The sequence below is a fragment of the Lepisosteus oculatus genome, chromosome 19 (genome assembly GCF_040954835.1).
Source record: "Lepisosteus oculatus isolate fLepOcu1 chromosome 19, fLepOcu1.hap2, whole genome shotgun sequence".
NCBI classification, from domain to species: domain Eukaryota; kingdom Metazoa; phylum Chordata; class Actinopteri; order Semionotiformes; family Lepisosteidae; genus Lepisosteus; species Lepisosteus oculatus.
Genome location: NC_090714.1, coordinates 8,868,354 through 8,887,743, shown reverse-complemented (window position 1 = coordinate 8,887,743; position 19,390 = coordinate 8,868,354). Strand labels below are relative to the sequence as shown.

Genomic DNA, 19,390 nt, shown 5'->3' with positions numbered 1-19,390 from the left:
TCTCCCCACTGATGTGTGATGTAACTGATGTGTGGTGAGCGTTTTGGCGCACTATGGCTGCCGTCGCATCATCCAGGTGGATGCTGCACATTGGTGGTGGTGGAGGGGAGTACCCATTACCTGTAAAGTGCTTTGAGTGGAGTTTCCAGAAAAGCGCTATATAAGTGTAAGCAATTATTATTATTATTATAAATTGCATATTTCACAGAATCTGTTAAATTGAGCATTAAAATGTGCAGAAATGTGTCATGTTTAAGTTTGTATCCATCAGAGGTTGTGTTAACATCTTTTCACTTCAGTGATTCAGTGAAATATGCAATTTAACCAGGCCTGCCCAAACTTTTTCAGCTACTGGCTATAAAATGTTAAATCTTTAAATGAAAATACCCTCCAATGGATTAGGGTATATATGTTTGATTCTACAAACTGTATTTTGTACTCTGTAATCTAGATGTTAATTTAGTTTTGATGTGTTGAATCTAGGTTGAATGAAATTATATTACTGAACGATGTGGTGTTAACATGCGCTTTTACCGTGACGTTACCTTTAAGAGGCGGGTAGTATTTGTGATTGACAGCATCAGGACCCATTAACTTCCAACAGCTTCACCAACCTTTATGCAACATTTTCTTGAACACATGGAGGAGTGTGCCAGCAATACATTGATAATACAGTATGTTACCATATAGCATTTTTTTACACATTACGCGTTTTTGCAGTTCACTTTGCTATTATTCAGTTTTAAAACGCTGCAATTTATGCACTTGCGCGAGGTCTGGGAAGGGTATATGGACGACAAAAGAACACCGAAGAAGATTGGGATCCGAGGCCTCTTCAACCCGGCGTGAAGCAGGCGATGCAATCGACAGTGCAGGGTCTGCTGGAGGTTACGCGAGGTCTTTGTCTACCAACAGCAGGGACGTGAGGGTGCGGTTTGCGCCAAGTCCTACAGGTAAACGAGTGGATGTGTGACGCTGTATTGTTAATTCCAAAAATGTGTAGATCCAAGGTCAAATTATTGTAATAACATTTGCCCCGATGTTGTTCAGTGTTTTTATTATTTTTTCTGAAACCACGGTACGAGAATTTTGCAACAAGAACAACAAAATACGTATTATATGTTACGAAGCTGAAGTTGGCTAATCTTATTAGCGTTTTTCGTTCCTGTACGTTACTGTGATGTTATATCATTTTCGCCTGTAGATGGTTCTTTACAGTCTTTTTTTAAATGTACTAATCCGGATGGATTTCTCTACATATCCTCAGGAAAGGGGAATATAAACCATAGTGCGCCAGAACGCTCATTACACATCAGTGGAGAGGAGGGCAGAGTAATGAAGCCAATTCATAGATGGGGATTATTAGGAGGCCATGATTGGTAAGGGCCAATGGGAAATTTGGCCAGGACGCCAGGGTTACATCCCTACTCTTTTCGAGAAACGCCCTGGGATTTTTAATGACCACGGAGACTCAGGACCTCGGTTTTACGTCTCATCCAAAGGACAGCACTTGTTTACAATATAGTGTCCCCGTCACTATACTGGGGCATTAGGACCCACACTGACCTCAGGGTGAGCGCCCCCTGCTGGCCCCACTAACACCTCTTCCAGCAGCAACCTTAGTTTTTCCCAGGAGGTCTCCTATCCAGGTACTGACCAGGCTCACACCTGCTTAGCTTCAGTGGGTTGCCAGTTGTGAGTTGCAGGGTGATATGGCTGCTGGTAAATTGTGATTGTCAAGTTTGCATTTTTGTTGAAATCGTGGATCATTGAAAACCAATTTTTCAAAACTCCCAATAACACAAACTGGCAAGTTAGACAACGGATAAATAAGACAAAGGCAAAACGTGAATTTACTGATACTTTCTGCATATTTACCACGACCTTGCCTTCTGATCATTAAAATTCTCAAAATCTTGCATTTTACATGACATTTTAATATAGATGTATTAAATGGGACATTTAGAACATGGCATATGAGAATATATGATTAACCGAGGATGAGCAAAGGGTGACCGCACTTTCTGCTTATTGCTATGAACCTACCTCCTGGTTATAAAAACGTCTCAAAATTCTGATACTGAGATATGAGAGACAATGTAACAGACTATCAAAATCCTGAACCAAAGATAATTTTACTGTACCATTTGTTTTTAAATATGACCCTCTGAACATGGCAAGTGAGAATGCATTGGGAAAAGCTGATTGCACTTTCTGCTGTATTGCAATGGCCCTCCTTCCTGATTATAAAATCGTCTCACAGTTCTGACACTGAGGTGTGAGAGACAATATAACAGACTCTCAAAATTCTTCACTATGGGAATTTTTACTGTACCATTTTTTAAATATGACCCCCTGAACATGGTATGAGAGAATGCATTGGGAAAAGTTGTTTGCACTTTCTGATGATTGCTATGGCCCTCCCTCCTGATTATAAAATCCTCTCATAATTCTGATGCCGAGGTGTGAGAGACAATGTGACACACTAAACCCTCTGAACGTGGCATGAGAGAATACATTTTCAAATGGTGATTGCACTTTCTGCTTATTTGCTATGGCCCTCCCTCCTGATTATAAAAAATGACTCTTAAAATCCTGAAGTACAAGAAAACTTACTGTACTGTTTTTTAAATACGACCCTCTGAACACAGCTGGTGAAAAGACATTGGCAAATGGTGATTGCAATTTTTGCTGTATTGCTATGGCCCTCCCTCCTGATTTTAAAGACGTCTCAAAATTCTTACTATGTAACAGACTATGAAAATCATGAAGTACAAGAAAATTTACTGTACCATTTTTTAATATGACCCTATGGACATGGCATGTGAGGATTTATAGTCAACAAAATAGCGCACCTTTTGCTGATTTGCTTTGTCCCTCCTTTCACATTACCAAAACATGTTAATATTCCGACAATAAGGTACGAGAGACAAAATCACTCATCATGTACATTTGTATTTACAACACTTCACTGTTGCATTTCTGCATTGTGACATTCTGGACACATGTTAAAGTATATAGAAAACCTAGATCAGGACAGGCTTACTGCAGTTCATAGTGATTTGTCATTGTCTTACTTTATGAATGAAAAATGTATTTTCTCAGTGATTATGACACTTCAGTATGACATAAATATGCTTCAATGCCAGAATAAATAATCATGGAAAAAATTCCCACAGTTGACATTCATAGTTGTGATTATAGGTATCTTTTATATCAGGTGGGTAGCTGCGTCAGCATGCGTAGGCTGCAAAGGAACAAGTAAAGATTTATTCCATACTGAAAAGAGATGAAAGGAAACGCAACGTTTCGGCTGTGGAGCCTTCTTCGGGTGTAAGCACAAACAAAATAAAGTATGAATATACCGAACACCAGGAAGATGTAATACACGGTATTGATCTCACACACTCTCAAGCATATTGCACAGACTAGGTAACTACTGCAACTATTGCAAAGTTGTGAATAATAAATAAATTGCCTTTCCACTTCCATGTATTGCACTTCTATTAACCAGATGTAGACAGAACAGTAAAACAAAGCACAACAGGTCAGTGTTGCCCCTGCCCAGACATAACGTGGTTGGGTTGTATTGTTGGTCCATTCCAGTCTGTCATCAATGTGGATACCCAGGTATTTGTACGAGTTAACCATCTCCACGGCGCTCCCATGTATACAGACAGGAGTAGGTTGGGCTTTCGTCCACCTGAAGTCAACCACCAACACCTTGGTCTTAGCCACCAGGATCTGCAGGTCGTTCTCCCCACACCACTCCAGAAAGCTATTCCACTCCTCTGCAGTCCGTCTCCAGCCCACCTTCAATACATCCCACAATTGCAGAGTCCTGAGAACTTCTGCAGGTGGAATGACTTCGAGTTTTACTTAAAGTTGGAAGTATAGAGGGTGAAGACGAATGGAGAAAGGACCATCCCCTGAGAAACCCCTGTATTACTCACCACCTGTTCAGACACATAGTTCTGAAGTCTCACAAACTGTGGTCTGCCCGTCAGTAATCCAAGAGATCATGAAGGTACCCACTTGCATCTCTTCCAGTTTCATTCCTAGCAGTACTGACTGTATAGTGTTGAAGGCACTGGAGAAATAAAACAAAAGATCCTCACAGTGCTGTCAGCTCTGTCCAGGTGGGAGTAGGTCCTTTGTAGCATGTAAATGATTGCATCATCCACACCAACATGGGGCCGGTAGGTGAACTGCAAGGGGTCCAGGGATGAACTAACCAGGGGTCTCAGGTGGGCCAAGACCAGCCTCTCCATGGTCATGGAGAACTCCACTCAACTCAGCACAAGCCCTTAAGACTCTGGGACAGATGCCGTTTGGTTCTAGAGCTTTTCCACCTCCCTCTTCAGCTGCCTCTTCACCTGTTCAACTGTGATGGTTAGCATGGCCTGAGGGATGGTGCTCATAGCAGTGCTGGTGCTAATGGAGGTGGTGTTGGAGACAGGCAGCTGTGGGGGCTGGTTATGGGGGCTGGCTGGCTGGGGGTTACGCTGTAGGTGGCCATGGTTGTGGGGGAATAGAGGAGGTGTAGGGCAATCGCAACTACGAGGGCTTCGGGGGTTAGTGGCTGTCGGGGAATGAATGGTGAGCCGCAAAGGGCCCTGCATCAAACCTATTAAAGAAATAGTTCAGTTTATTGGCCATTTCTAGGTTCCCCGCTATTAGTCCCCACGTCTGCTTCAAGCCAGTGATCTCTCTCAGACCGCTCCATACGTCCATCATCCTATTCATTTGCAGCTTGTCCTCTACCTTCCTCCTGTAGGAGGTCCCTACTCTTAACTTCTGCTTTAGTTCCCTTTGTACATGCTTAACCTTCTGCCTGTCTCCCCTCCTAAAGGCTCTCTTCTTGTCATTCAGAAGAGCCTTCAGGTCGCTGGCGATCCAGGGTTTATTACTGGAGACAGCAATGTACTTCTTTGACAGGAGCGGTGTTAGATGAAGTTGATGTAGTCAGTAACACACTCCAGCATGCTGTCATTGTTGTCCCTGTGCGGGTCACACAGCACATCCCAGTTTGTAGAATCCAGACCACCACGTAGATCCTCCATAGCCTCCTGAGACCAGGTCCTCACAGTCCCCATGGTCACAGGTTGGCAAAGGACAATGGGGTTGTATAGTGGTGTAAGCAGGACAAGGTTGTGATCTGATCTGCCAAAGTGGGGAAGGGCAGTAGAGCTACAGGCTTCCTTAACATTGGCATACAGTAAGTCAAGTGTCTTATTTTACCTATTAGAGCAGTTAACAAACTAGTGGAAAGTAGGCAGGGTAGTAGAAAGAGAAATGTGATTAAAGTCCCCTGAGATAGCCATGAAAGTGCTAGGGTGTTGCGTTTGTAGTCCAGCTGTAACTGTGTGTAAAACGTCACAAGCTGCCTCTTTGCTATATACACAACTATGAATGTCCACTGTGGCCATTTTTTCCATGATTATTTATTCTGGCATTGAAGCATATTTAATGTCATACCGAAGTGTCATAATCACTGAAAAAATATTTTTCATTCAGATAGTAAGATAATGACAAATTGCAATCAGCCTGTCCTGATCTAAGTTTTCTATATACTTTAACATGTCATGTTGTAATTACAAATTTACATAATGAGTGATTTTGTCTCTCTTACCTTAGTGTTGGAATATTAACATGTTTTGGTAATGAGAAAGGAGGGACAAAGCAAATCAGCAAAAGGTGTGCTATTTTGTTGACTATAAATCCTCACATGCCATGTTCACATGGTCATATTTAAAAAATGGTACAGTCAATTTTCTTGCACTTCATGATTTTCATAGTCTGTTACATTGTGTCTCACACCTCAGTGTCAGAATTTTGAGACGTTTTTATAATCAGGAGGGAGGGCCATAGCAAATAAACAGAAAGTGCAATCACCGTTTCCAATGTCTTCTCACATGCCATGTTCAGAGGGTCATATTTTAATTAATAATAATAATAATAATAATAATTGCTTACACTTATATAGCGCTTTTTCTGGACACTCCACTCAAAGCGCTTTACAGGTAATGGGGACTCCCCTCCACCACCACCAATGTGCAGCATCCACCACACCTCGGTTTTTGAATTGTGAGATGTTTATATAATCTGGGGAGGGCCCATAGTAATTAGCAGAAAGTGCAATCACCTTTTCCCAGTGTAAGTTTGTGTTATTGTGAGTTTTTAAAATTGGTTTGCGATTTTCTTCAATATATTCCATACAAAAATACAATTTGGACTGTCACCATTTATTTGGATATTCCCTTTCACTGAGGATGTCTACAGTATTCCATCCGGATTAGTACTGACCGAAGAGAACCATTTACAGGCGAAAGGCGACATAACACATAAGGTGGAATGAAAAAAATACGAATAAGAAACCAACTTCAGCCTCGTTTATGTGTTTTATTCCTGTTTATAATCCACTAATTACTTTGGAGTATGTGAAATGCTTTAAATAAAGCTGCTTACATTCATTTTAATTGCACTCTGCAGTGTGGTACGTATTGTTCCGTTATATGCATACTTACATCATATGGAAAACGCAAACAGAATTAAGACCATGCTATGGTTATGTGTGACATATGCAGACGCAATCAGCTTTAATTTCTGCTGCAGGTTTCCTACACCTGGGAGGATTGCGCACTGCTCTCTATAATTACATCTTTGCTAAAAAGCACGGGGGCAGGTTTGTGCTGAGACTGGAAGACACAGATCAAAGCAGACTGGTCCCTGAGGCAGCGGACAGGATCGAGGACATGCTGGAGTGGGCAGGTAATGCATGTCTGGCATTACAGACACGCTGCAGTTGTGCTGTTTAGTCAAAGCCCTCTTTTACCCCTAGATGTTCCACGCAGTAGCATGTGTGTCCTGTGTTGGGCAGGGATACCACCTGATGAGAGTCCACATAAGGGAGGCCCATTCGGACCTTACCAGCAGTCCCAGAGGCTGGAGCTCTATCAGGAGGCTGCACAGGCCTTAGTGGCAAAAGGAGCCGCCTATTACTGCTTCTGCAGCCCTCAGCGGTTGGAGCTGTTGAAAAAGGAGGCCATCAGGAACAGACAGACCCCACGGTAAGTGGTGGAAACAGATCAGTTTTTTTTTTTTAAACTTGAGGAGTCAGCAGTTATTTTTTCTATTTTCTATTTTCTATCTTTGCAGGTTGGCTGGAGTAGATTAACGAACAGGCTGTCATAGGCTGTAGCCTAGGGCCAAGATTGAACAGGGGTCCTGATTGGCCAGAATTATTGTTATCATTATTTTTGTAATGGACCTCTGCGCCCCCATTGGTCCATAAAAACTTTTGTGAATAATTTGTGGATTGATGATTGGTTAGATGCAATGGGCTTGTAGTTCAAATTTATTTTTGCAGATTTTATATCACTGTTGTATCACTCAGTGTGTCATCTCTGGTACAAGTTTACGGTGGCTAGCATCAACATGTGTGATAGAAGATATTCTAGTGAGTTCAGGTTCTATGGCATGTGCCCTCGCCGCTCCTGCCTCAGTTCGCCCCTCACTGCATGGGCTCGAACCAGGGTCTCTGCTGTTGCTCAGCAGGGGTATTGCCAGCTGAGGTAAGACCTTCGTCAGCCCAGGCGGCCAACATCCCTGTTATGTGCAGTGGGGTAGAGGGCAGTGCCGTCACGCAGCAACCGGCTCGTTCAAACTGTATGACGTCCGTATTCATTACAATATAATAGTGGGGCGCAAAAACAAAAAGCACGGCAGTGAAAAGAGCAGCGTAAGCAAGATCTACTTAAGATCGTAGGGGCGGCACTGTGGCTAACGATCTGCGCTGGTGGCTGGAAGGTTGCTGGTTCAAATCCCGCAGCCGCAGAGGAATCCTACTCCGTTGGACTCCATACTCCTGAGCAAGGCTCTTAACCCCCAACTGCTCTAGGGGCGCTGTACAATGGCTGACCCTGCGCTCTGACTCCAAGCTTCTCTCCCCGTCTGTGTCTCTTGGAAAGCAAGCTGGAGTATACGAAAAGACTAATTCCTAATGCAAGAAATTGTATAGGGCTAATAAAGTGATCTTGTCTTACTTTATCTTAAAAAAATCCCCAAATTAACTGATTATTTCAAGTCTGCTTGATTGTCATCCAGTGAGCCTGAGCCAGACCCCAACCCTGGGTCTATGGCTAACATTGCAGCTAGTGCTACAACAACCATAGGTGATAGGTTAGCTGCAGCTAGCTCTAGGCTGGGTGCACACCACAACAACGTCGATAATGATGACAAGCCAGCTTGTAGATTGGCTGTGAATCCGATTTATTGGTTGCATTGCTGTACCTACATTAGAAGCTATAGTAGTGTGTGTGCCACATCATATTCCGTTTGAATTGGCAGTAGCAGGCTCTTACTCTGAGCGCGTCACTGAATTATTACAGTATTTTCTCTCGCTTTTTTCTGGTAATTCGATGGGTAGGGGGGTCTACACAATGTGTAGCCTAGGGGCCTCTGATCACCTTAATCCACCAGTTTGGAGTGATTTACCTTTGACATTTGGGTGCTGCACAGTAAGAATAAGCACCTGTGAACACTTCTTAGACAGTCCCTCACCATATGACACTATTTTTCTTGTCTGTCATATGTTGCTTATATGTGTATACATATGTATGATATCTCCTTACTAAATACCACAACTACTGTATACTTTAATTGGGAAATGGTAACTGGACCTTTTATTTTTCATGAATGCAGACAAATGGGGAACAAAGTTTATAACCCCCCATAAGGGCATTTCGTTTTCAGTTTTATTTGCAATTTCTGCAATTTGAAATGGATGTCAATATATATTTTCCCCCTTCATATACAAGAATTTATATTAATGACGCTGCATATTATTTAAGAAGAAATCCGCAATACAAACATGCATAGGTAGTTGAAGTGCAGTTTTTTGCTGGAACAGCTGACACCAGCAACATCTTTTTAATTTAATCAAATGGTACAAAGCTACATTGACTTAACTGAAGCAAAACAGAAGTAAGTGTAGCTTATTGCATATCAGATGCTGTGAAAGCAATACAGTACAGTAGGTTTTATCAGTCTCCTTAAATCAACAAAAACATAAGAATTGCATTCCTTAAATTGACCAAGAGTTTCTTTAGGTCTCAGGGATGCGAAGCTATGAGGCCTGGGTGTGTACTACTGCCTTGCACAGGAGCACATCAGAGCAGGACATTCTGAATGGGATATTAGTAGCATCCATGTGGGTCTGCTGGGAATGACTGCATAATTGGAGGCCTCGTGTAACAGCTTGTATTTGTTTTAGGTATGATAACAGGTGCAGACACCTGGATCCGGATCAGGTAAAGGAAAAGCTTATGCAGAAGCAGCCTCACGTGATCAGGTTCCGCCTGCAGGAGGGAGTGGAGCCCTTCCAGGACATGGTGTTTGGGTGGAATAGGCATGAGGTAGCAGCCGTGGAGGGGGATCCGGTGATCCTGAAAACGGATGGCTTCCCCACCTACCATTTGGCCAATGTAGTGGACGACCATCACATGATGATCACCCACATTCTGAGAGGGACAGAGTGGCTCATCTCCACATCCAAACATCTGCTGCTCTACAAGGCTTTTAACTGGGAGCCACCTTCTTTTGCACACCTGCCTCTGCTGCTGAACAAAGATGGTAGCAAGCTCTCCAAGCGGCAGGGCGATATCTTTATAGAGCATTTTGCCAAGTTAGGGTATTTACCTGAGGCTCTGCTTGACATGATCACCAATTGTGGATCGGGATTTGTGCGTACGTCCATTTTGTTTTCTCTATGATCTGTAATCTGTACAAAGGAAAGACACATAGTTTTATACAGTGTGACCCTTGGTATGCTAGTTAGCCTGTAGTGAAATGTTATTCTTCATTGGATGTAGAATATATTATTTTTATTACTTGAGAATCTGCAGTAAAAACATTCAACAAAAAATCAGATTTGAGAAGAAGGTTTAGTTCTCAGTTGCGCAACTTTGCATTTTTAATTCATGCAGAATTTGTAGCAAGAAATATGTTAGATTAAGAAACGTGCCACCTTTCAACTGCTTTTCTTTTTATAGAATGCAATCTATAAGCATTGTAAGTATTCATAATCAGTTATACAATTATTATTACATTTAGTTATATTAATAACTATATATATATGTGGCAAGTAACATGGTATGGAATGGAGTGGAGAATGTATAATTTTGAACTTAAAAATGAAGCCAATTGCATCTTACAGGTTGGCCACTAGGCGGTGTAGTAATACTTTTAGAAAAGCAAAACAGTTTCTTAAAAGAGCTTTGCAGTTTCTTTAGTTTTTAGTTTTTTTATCCATCTTATTACTGATTTTACAGAAAATCGGCTGGGGAGAACATTGGATGAAATGATTGCTGAATTTGATGCTACAAAACTAACAACCCATTCTGCTTTGCTGGATCTGGAGAAACTTCCCGAATTTAATAGGTGTGTGGATTGATGAGGAAGCTACTAGTTTTCAGTTCCTTTAGTTCTCTGCTTTAGAAATGTACACTGATTGTATCAGTTAAATTCTTTCTATGCAATAACATTGTTTATAAATGTACTGTACATATGAAAGGGGCAACAAACATTGGCTGGAGTCAAGCACAGGGCTCCGTTATTATATGTTTACTTTTCTCCTTGTGCCAAACAGGCCCTTACTGAGATTGCACAGGGCCCAATACCACAGCAAAATTCAATGATTGGGTGGATCTTGTAAATCTGGGAAAGTGGTGAGAAAAGAGCAGTTGGTTGCAGTATATTTGGCGCGCACATTCAAATATAGCCCAGTGTTCCTCCATTCCTGTTCCACCGTAGGTCTTTCTTTTTTAAGAGCATTCAAATCAAACTATAGATAGCAATTTTGGTTAAAAAAGGGGATGAGTACAAATAGGAGCTTATGTTATTAATGTTTTCATTTAAAATTTAGTGAGAAAAATTGACAGCATGAGCAGAATCTGTAAAGTTTTATTCCATGCTGAAAAGAGAAGAAAAGAAACATTGTTTTGGCTGTGGAACATTCTTCAAGTGTATTTCACAAATGTATGTGTCAAATACACCAGTGTTTTTTTTTTTCTTTTCAGCATGGAATAAACCTTTACTTGCTCCTTTGCAGCCTACGTATGCTGATGCAGCTACCTACTTGATCTACATCAGCAGAATCTGTACAAACTTCAACCAAAAGTGAATTGATAACCATGCTCATGTAATTAACAAGGAGATAAGTAGACGGCAATGTTGAGTAGCATCATTGGATTTAAAGGAACAAGTAATATGTTTATTCCATGCTGAAAAAAAAGAAGAAAGAGAACACAACGTTTCGGCCGTGGATCCTTCTTCAGGTGTCAATCCAGGTATCATTGGATTTAGACAAGTATATTTTACTGCTATTAAAAGTAGACACTTCGCCATTTAATTTTCAGTGTGGATGGTTTATAAAAGAGAATTGCTGTGAATGCATTGCTAATTTCAACAGTGATAGATACTTAAAGAAGAATCAGAACTTACTTTCTGCTTTTGATGGAAAAAAGTGTGACCACACTGCTGCCTCAGTCTCTCAAGCCCTCTGGCGAGAGGAATAACATTAATTTAAAACAAGGTGCCATCTGACCATGAGTTCTTTGTTTTAGGTACATACAGTACTGTCTACATTTTATTTAGTATTCTGGTTTTTCAATACTAATAATGCATTTTACAGAGACTTAAAATTTAAATTAGCTATCTTGCACTTTTTGTGTACCGTTTGGATTAGTTAATTCACTTTTTAACAAAAAAAGTTTTATATAGGGTCTTTTAAAACCTTGTTCGTGTTCATAGAGGACTACCAGAAGTATCTGAGATTGTTTCATCATTCTGCTGAAGTCTTTGAAATTGACATTGTCAGGAATAACAGTATAGGTGGCATTATGTGTCATGACCATCAACAGTTTACTAAAAGTCTCCACTAGTATTTTCTACTTGTGTAAATACTTTGACAGTTATTAATACATCTTACTTTTGGATAAAAAAAAACCAAGCTTGTCAGTTAGAAGTCTTGATTTAATCAAAGATTACAGTCAACACAGTGAGAGAGAAGATTAGATCAGTGTAGAATGTCTATGAGTTTTGCACAGTAGTGTGTAAATGAACATTTAACAGAATCTTCAAAATTCTGATCACAATTCAATGTAAGCTATTCACATGCAGCCTGTATAAAGTGTTTAGCCTATTTAAGCTAAACCATCACATTAACCAATCCGATCTAACTGACACTACATTTCTTGTTACCCATCATTAATGTCAGTTATTTCTACACATACATAAAGATGAAAGGTTATTCTTAGTACTAAAGAAATTATAGATCTATCAGAATTATCTTAAAACTGAATGGCTACAATTGCATTATATCACCAGATAATTATTTCTGCATGAAGGACAAACAGTGAAAAGATCAGATCAATGCAAAATGTCTATGGCATTTGCGTGATACTGTATAAATGAAATTTGTAATACATGACTCCTGATCACTTTGATACAGTATCACATTAGAGAAAAGAATACATACCTCATAATTTAGGTCATTCACAATTGATTTTAACCACAAATTTCTCCCTTTTTCTCTGCAGGATTCATCTGTTCCAGAGAATCAGTGATGATGACAAGCAACACAAGCTTGTTAAAGATCTACAGAGTTACTTAATGCAGGCATATGGCGAGCAGATACATGATAAGGATGTTTTGGATAGTGAATACATTGAGCGCATTCTTCAGTTGCGAAAGGTTTTTTTTTAAATCTGTCGTGTTGTCTTTAGTGTTTAATCATACTGTAATTATACTTTTTTAAATATAAACTCTGAAAAAATTAAACAGAGGATTCCTTCAGGTCTTCGATCACAGTAAAAAAAGCTCTGGGTCAAGATATACAAAGGAAAGAAAGATGCCTGGAAGGGACAAGCCTGCAACAGAGAAATTGCATTTTGCAGAAATTAAGCCTGGGGGCTGTGTCGCATGGTTCAGTGGCTGTGTATGACAAAAGGGAAATGGTGATTTTATACTGAAAAGTTCCAGCACAGCCTTTTACAACCTTTATTTGCTTTAATATGTTGTTATAATATATTATTAAGTATTGCTTTAATATTTTTAGATTATTCGGTTAAACAGTTTTGAATTCTGGAAAGTGGTGTGAAAGATTTTTGTTTCTTTTCTGATAAAAGATTACAAATGTGACAGAGTGGTTTAGAATGTACCCTGCTGTTGGGGAATTCCTCATAACAATGAAAAACTTCTCTGGAACTCTTCTGGATTTAATTTACAAAGTCATGGGATGTTTCTGGCAATTACCAGGACACAAATGATAACAGACTAAGATGAGAATTAAATTATGGTAGGTCGTGTCATACAAATACAGAACAGATCAGGCATGTGAGTCTTTGAAAATTGAACTTTGTTTCAGTATTTAGGTGATTGACTTATTTTCACTAAATATGAGCGTATCTGAAATATATCCCATTCCTTAGAACTTTGATTCATTTAAAGTTTTATGGGCCTTAGGCTCTTGTGCAAGTTAGTGGGCTGATGCTTGATAATGCATTGAAGAAATTGTGTGCAAATAAATAATATTTTTTCTTTTGGTTGTTTATTAAAATAGGCTTTAGAGTGATAATGACTAATAATTAGAGGCATCAACAAAAGTTAAATGAAGCAAGAATCTTGGTCTACTGAAATTAATCAGGGGGCAGTTTTTGTCAGGTGGTCAGCAACACGTAGGCCTTTTGCATAAGGCTGACAGAGTTAGAGTTACTTTGCAATATGTAGTTGTTTTGGTGGTGTTAGCTTTTAGACAACATTCCAACGTACTGTGGTAGTTTTTATAATTCATGATTTTTTTTCTTACTATGTGGGAACAGATCATGAGATCATGAGCATGAGATTGACAGGCTAGCTTCTGTTTTTTTGTAATTAAGTGCAGCACATAAATGTGGACACAGCATTAAGAAAGTTTAGTTCTTCTATTCAATACTAGCAGTACTGAATTTGCTTTTTCAGTTTTTCAGTCCAAAATGAAGTACAGTTTCACAGTAGTTATAACTGGTACCAAGACTCTTGATTGTGAATACAAAGGCTCTTGAGCTCTTGAACCATTTCCAGCCCTGTAGTTTTAGCGACAGTTAACAATAGACGATAAAAAGCAGCATTGCCTCTTCATTATAAAAAAGTTACACTGATGCCCTTTAAGTATTCTACAGTTTGTTTTGGCTTCTCAAACATGCAGACCTTTACTGCAGACCTTTAGTTTTCTTTTGCTTCTGTAGGGAAAGACAATTGAAGACAACTTTGACAAAAATCAAAATGTTTAAGTAGATGTATGAAACTTTAATATTAATATACTCTGCACTACATATTGCATTGGTTGAAAATTGGGCAATCTGTACATTTTAATTGTTTGAAAGAAGTTTTTCTTAAATGGATGAAGGGATGCTCTGAGAAGCAATTTGCAATCTTTGCTGTTACCTCTTCATTTTCATAAGTCTGTGCAACAAAGCACTTTCATTTGTGCTTCTATTACGGCCTCAGAAATGATCTTTTTAAAGGCTCCATAAAAGTACCTACAGCATATCTTACATAAGTAGTAATAATACACTTGTCATAACTTAGAAACCTCCTCATGTGTTTAGGAGGAGCTCCGCATTTATAAGATTTAGACAGAAGCTACTTTTGAGTGATAAAACAATTTATTGCCATTCTGTTCCTCCAAAGAATCTGTGAGATGGTTTTAGGATTTTGAACCAGTCTAATGCTTGCCTGTTCTGTGTGATGTGTTTGTTCTGAGTGATATGTATTATGAGGCCTTTGTGAATAGTTTGAGCAGTGATGTTCTTATGCAGAAATAAATATAATTAAATATTTTTTGTTCTATATTTTTTTCAGGGACACATAACTTGTATTCAAGACCTGGTGTCTCCCTCATACTCCTACCTGTGGCTGCGGCCCTGTGTTTCACGAGAACAGTTACAGGATATTTCTGTGGAAGCTGAAAGTATTATCACACTAATCCTGGAGTAAGTATACAATGAGAAAGCAGATTCCGAGCACAGGCTATAATTTCAGGAATCGGAGCTATACCCTGCAATAATTCTATTGCATGAGAGTTGTTATTGAGTTATTTAATAGTTTTTTAATAATCAGAGTAACGAGGTGGAAATGTGTTCATGCACACATCATAGTATGCTACATGTATAGCCAGTACAAAAACAATGATAGAGATCCACATGGCTTCCACGTGTTTGTCCCATTACCCCCAACATACTGAGTCCAGCGTGGTAGAAATCCTTAACAAGCTCCTGGAGCCAAGACTTTGCCTTCACTTGTGAATATCAGATCCAGGCTGTGAGGTGGGTGGCACCACAGTTTCCATCTGTAATGCCATTTACATTCAGAGGAGTGGCAGGCTTGGCATTCTCATGCAGCAAGATGAAACCCTGATGCAGTAATCTAGGCTTTTTTCAACAAATGGCTTCTTTCAGATTGGTCAGTTGTATGAAGGGAGCAGTCAGTGTTTGACAGTGCCAGTCATTATTAAAATGTTATATGGCCTCATTGTGAATGTGTGGCGTGCTTCCATTGGGTCATGACAAATCACATGCATAGTGTTAAAACTTTGCCTATTTGTATCCTCCAGGATAAAAGGTTTTAACTTCTTTATTGAAAGTTATTTGGAATTTAACTACAAAATCGATTCTGATGATTCTGAGTGTATTTGCTGGTGCAAATTACAAAAAATGAACGAGATGGTTAAAAGTTGTTGCTTGCTTTTCCTTTCTGACAGAGCGATATTTTGGTCTTCCAGTGACGTCGTGCCATTTCTAGAAATCTTCCATCACTACAGATAACATTTTTATTAAGTGAAGCATTAGGATCCAAAAATATAAGGTCAATAGCTGAAACAGTTTGCTCAGGGCATTAGGAAATCCAGTCCACAAAGTTAGCTGGTCATTTTGTACACTTTTAGGCAATTAAGTATTGATTGGTTTGTCCCAGGAACTTTCCTTTCTTTTGTATTATAAACTGGTGAACTGGGCCTTTTAAGAACCGTTTGTCACTTAAATGGAAACATTACATAAATAATAGGAAGTGTGGAAAAAAAACAACACAATGCTTATAAACAGTATTCAAATGTTTTCAGATCAATGTATTTTTAGGGATTATGAAGAAATTGTTTTTTCTGGCTTCTATTCAAATTAACATGTGTGAAGAAATTAAAATGATGGTCTTTTATCACACAGTTAATTTTAAGTTCTACTGTATTATTGCATTTCTATCCTGTTAAGTGACGTTTCCTGTATTGTGCTTTGTGGCAGATTAATTCAGAACCAGACTGCAGACTTTAGCCCGGAACACCTTAACTTGGAATTGAAGGCATTGCAAAAAAGGACAAAGGAAACTAAATATAGCGCTATGATGAAGTTTCTCCGACTAGCACTTAGTGGACAAAAGGTAATTTTAAAAGCATGTTCTATTGATTATCTCCCCGTGGTGACCCTCCGTATGGTGCTTCTATTAATTAATTGATCTTTAGTGTAGGTCTTGGTGAACCATTTATTAAAAAGGTATCAACAACATACTAAAAAGAAATTGTATATATTATATTTAAACGTAATCTAAATACAGTGCCCTCCAGAATTATTGGCACCCTTGGTAAAGATGTGGTAAAATTATTAAAAGAAAAAAAACATGAAAAAATAAATATTTTTCTCAAAAACACGTCACAATTATTGGCACCCCTAGAAATTTCTATGAATAAAATCTAATTGACATATATTCCCATTCATATTATACCTTTTTTAAGGCCTCCGCTGTCGTCAAAACGCAAACGTAAGCGACTGCAGTTCGCTAAACATCACTGGAACTTTGATTGGAACTGGGTTCTATGGTCAGATGAGACAAAAATAGAGCTTTTTGGCAACAAACACCAGAGGTGGGTTTGGTGTAAAAAGAATCAAGGTCTTGCAGAAAATAACCTAATCCCCAATGCGAAGTATGGTGGTGGATCTGTGATGTTGTGGGACTGTTTTTCTTCCAAAGGCCCTGGGAATCTTGTTAGGATACATGACATCATGGTCTCCATCAAATATCAGGAGATTTTAGATGAAAATCTGGCTGCCTTTACCAGGAGGCCAAGACTGGGTCATGGTTGAATCTTCCACCAGGACAATGATCCAAAGCACACCACCAAATCCACACAAAAATTCTTCACTAACCACATAATCAGGTTTTTGCAGTGGCCATCCCAGTCCCCTGACTTAAACCCTGTTTATTGTATATAAGGATTTTTTTCTTTGAATAATTTTACCTCTCTGAAAGGTTAAATTTCTCTCATATTTTCAGTGTAACATCAAGCTGATACACAAAATACATATTTTCATAGTCTTTTTTCTCATCTTTACCAAGGGTGCCAATAATTCTGGAGGGCACTGTATATATGTAGCTCATTTTTGAGTCAATACAGTAGCTTTATAGTGTGTTGGTGCATAGCAGGCTGTGTGAGTAAAAGTTCGCTTAACTTAAAGTGCTTTATTTTATATTGGAAAGTTTTTTTTTAGCATGGCAACATTTAATTAACAAGTGAACTGGTTTTGGTGCATGAAACGTTTCGTTATGATTGTCGGAAAAGCTTGATTGTCATTAGAGAAATCACTGCTTTACTGATTTCTACAGCAGTTGAAAACAAAGTTGTTTTTTGTGTCTTGGATTAAAGAAATGTATTATTTCATATTGGTGATACAGTAAATATCTGTGTATATATTTTTCCTTGTAAAATGAGAGTAAATTCTCCAATACTTTGTTCCATGTTTTTGTAGCAAGGACCAAGTGTTGCTGAAATGATGGTCTCTCTGGGACCAAAAGAAGTGTGCCACCGTTTACAGAGAGCACTGAACTCCTAATGTAAGGGATTTGTATTATGAAGTTTTTAATAAATCCTGTAGACATTTTGAAATTAAATTAATGTGTGAATTAAAAATCAATTTGTACTATATTTTTTTTTATAATACAGGGTATGTATCATCAAAAATGAATTTATATTAACATCTTCATGGGTGGCTCAGTGGTTAGCTTTGCTGCCTCACAGCGTTGGGACCCTGGACTAGGATGCTGGCTGTATGTATCTAGTTTGTATCTGACTATATCATCTATTAGTATTTGCATTGGTTTCCTCCCACAGTCCAAAAACATACTGGTCCGTTAATTGGCTTCTGGGAAGAGTCTTTATGTGTGTATCTGTAAGTGCCCTGCCATGTTAGATGAACTGAATGAGTTCAGTTAGAAAATGGATGGATGGATTAACAGCATCACCTTTGGTTTAATACTGTATATAAGGCTTTGCAAATATTTCCTTTTGAATTTATTTTTTATTATAACAAGATGTAAATAGATGTAAATTCTCCAGTTTCTGTATTTAAATAAAAATTGTAAGGAAAATAAATGCAGATTGTGTTGTTTGTTAACAAATCACTATAGAGAAAAACATGATTGTGCTCATGAATGCGGTTGAGTTCTGTGTATTTCAAAAACTGTGTGCCATTAGTCTGTTTTACCAGTTACAGCAGTCATACTCAAGCATGTAAACCTACATTCAGTAGAAGGTCAGCTTGACAGTGAATTTGCAGCCATAATATCTGCAAATAAGCTGCAGTCTTAATGCCCAGCATGTATTAAGGGGCTGAGCCCTGAAGTTTTTTGCTGTTGAGATTTTGAATGAAATATTTAATGAACACAAAAGCATAACAGAATAATTTTGTATTTTACAAATACCTGAATTAAGGCATTTGACACTAATCTTTTGATATAGTCTGCTAAGGAAACAATTTTAATGGTGAATATGACCATAGGCAGTTGCTTTTAAAAGTCTTAAGAATGGTTAAGAAATGAGAGGAAGCCATTTGGCCCATTTAGCTCATTTGGTAGTACATTATTGAGCTAAGGGTCTCATCCAGCCCTTTCTTGAAGGATGACAGGGTCTTGGCTTAAACTATATGGTTGGGTAGCTTGTTCCACACTTACAAAACCCTTTGTGTTAAACAAGTGCCTCACATTCTTAGTTTTTTATACACTTCCACATACAGCAGTTTCCACTTGTGACCTCTGGTTTGTATTGTGCGGTTTTACTCAAAAGAGTTCCACTGGATTAATGTTGTCATTGATTTGTCCGACCTGGACTGACCATGAGTGAAGCTGAACTAGGAGATCCTGAGGGTGGCTAGGGCAATCCTAGTTAGTTTTGGAGTCTTTTGTTGTCATTTGCATAATTTAAAAACATGCCCGCTGTGGTCTAACACTCAAACCCTGTCCCACTACTTACAACTGACAAAAACAGTGTGAAAGCGGCTCGTTTATAGTCTTATCATTGTCTTTTACACAC

At 38.9% G+C, this 19,390-nt stretch overlaps 1 protein-coding gene across 1 annotated transcript; it reads left to right on the top strand.

The window, feature by feature from the left end:
- Positions 1-576: 576 nt before the first annotated feature.
- ears2 (glutamyl-tRNA synthetase 2, mitochondrial) lies at positions 577-18,454 on the top strand. The gene is made up of 10 exons (XM_015360020.2): positions 577-953; positions 6,616-6,771; positions 6,881-7,070; positions 9,275-9,747; positions 10,332-10,440; positions 12,600-12,753; positions 14,902-15,032; positions 16,332-16,467; positions 17,832-17,916; positions 18,026-18,454. The coding sequence occupies exons 1-9, from the start codon at positions 677-679 to the stop codon at positions 17,913-17,915; spliced, it is 1,710 nt and encodes a 569-aa protein (XP_015215506.1). The 5' UTR covers positions 577-676; the 3' UTR covers position 17,916; positions 18,026-18,454.
- The last annotated feature ends 936 nt before the right edge of the window (positions 18,455-19,390 follow it).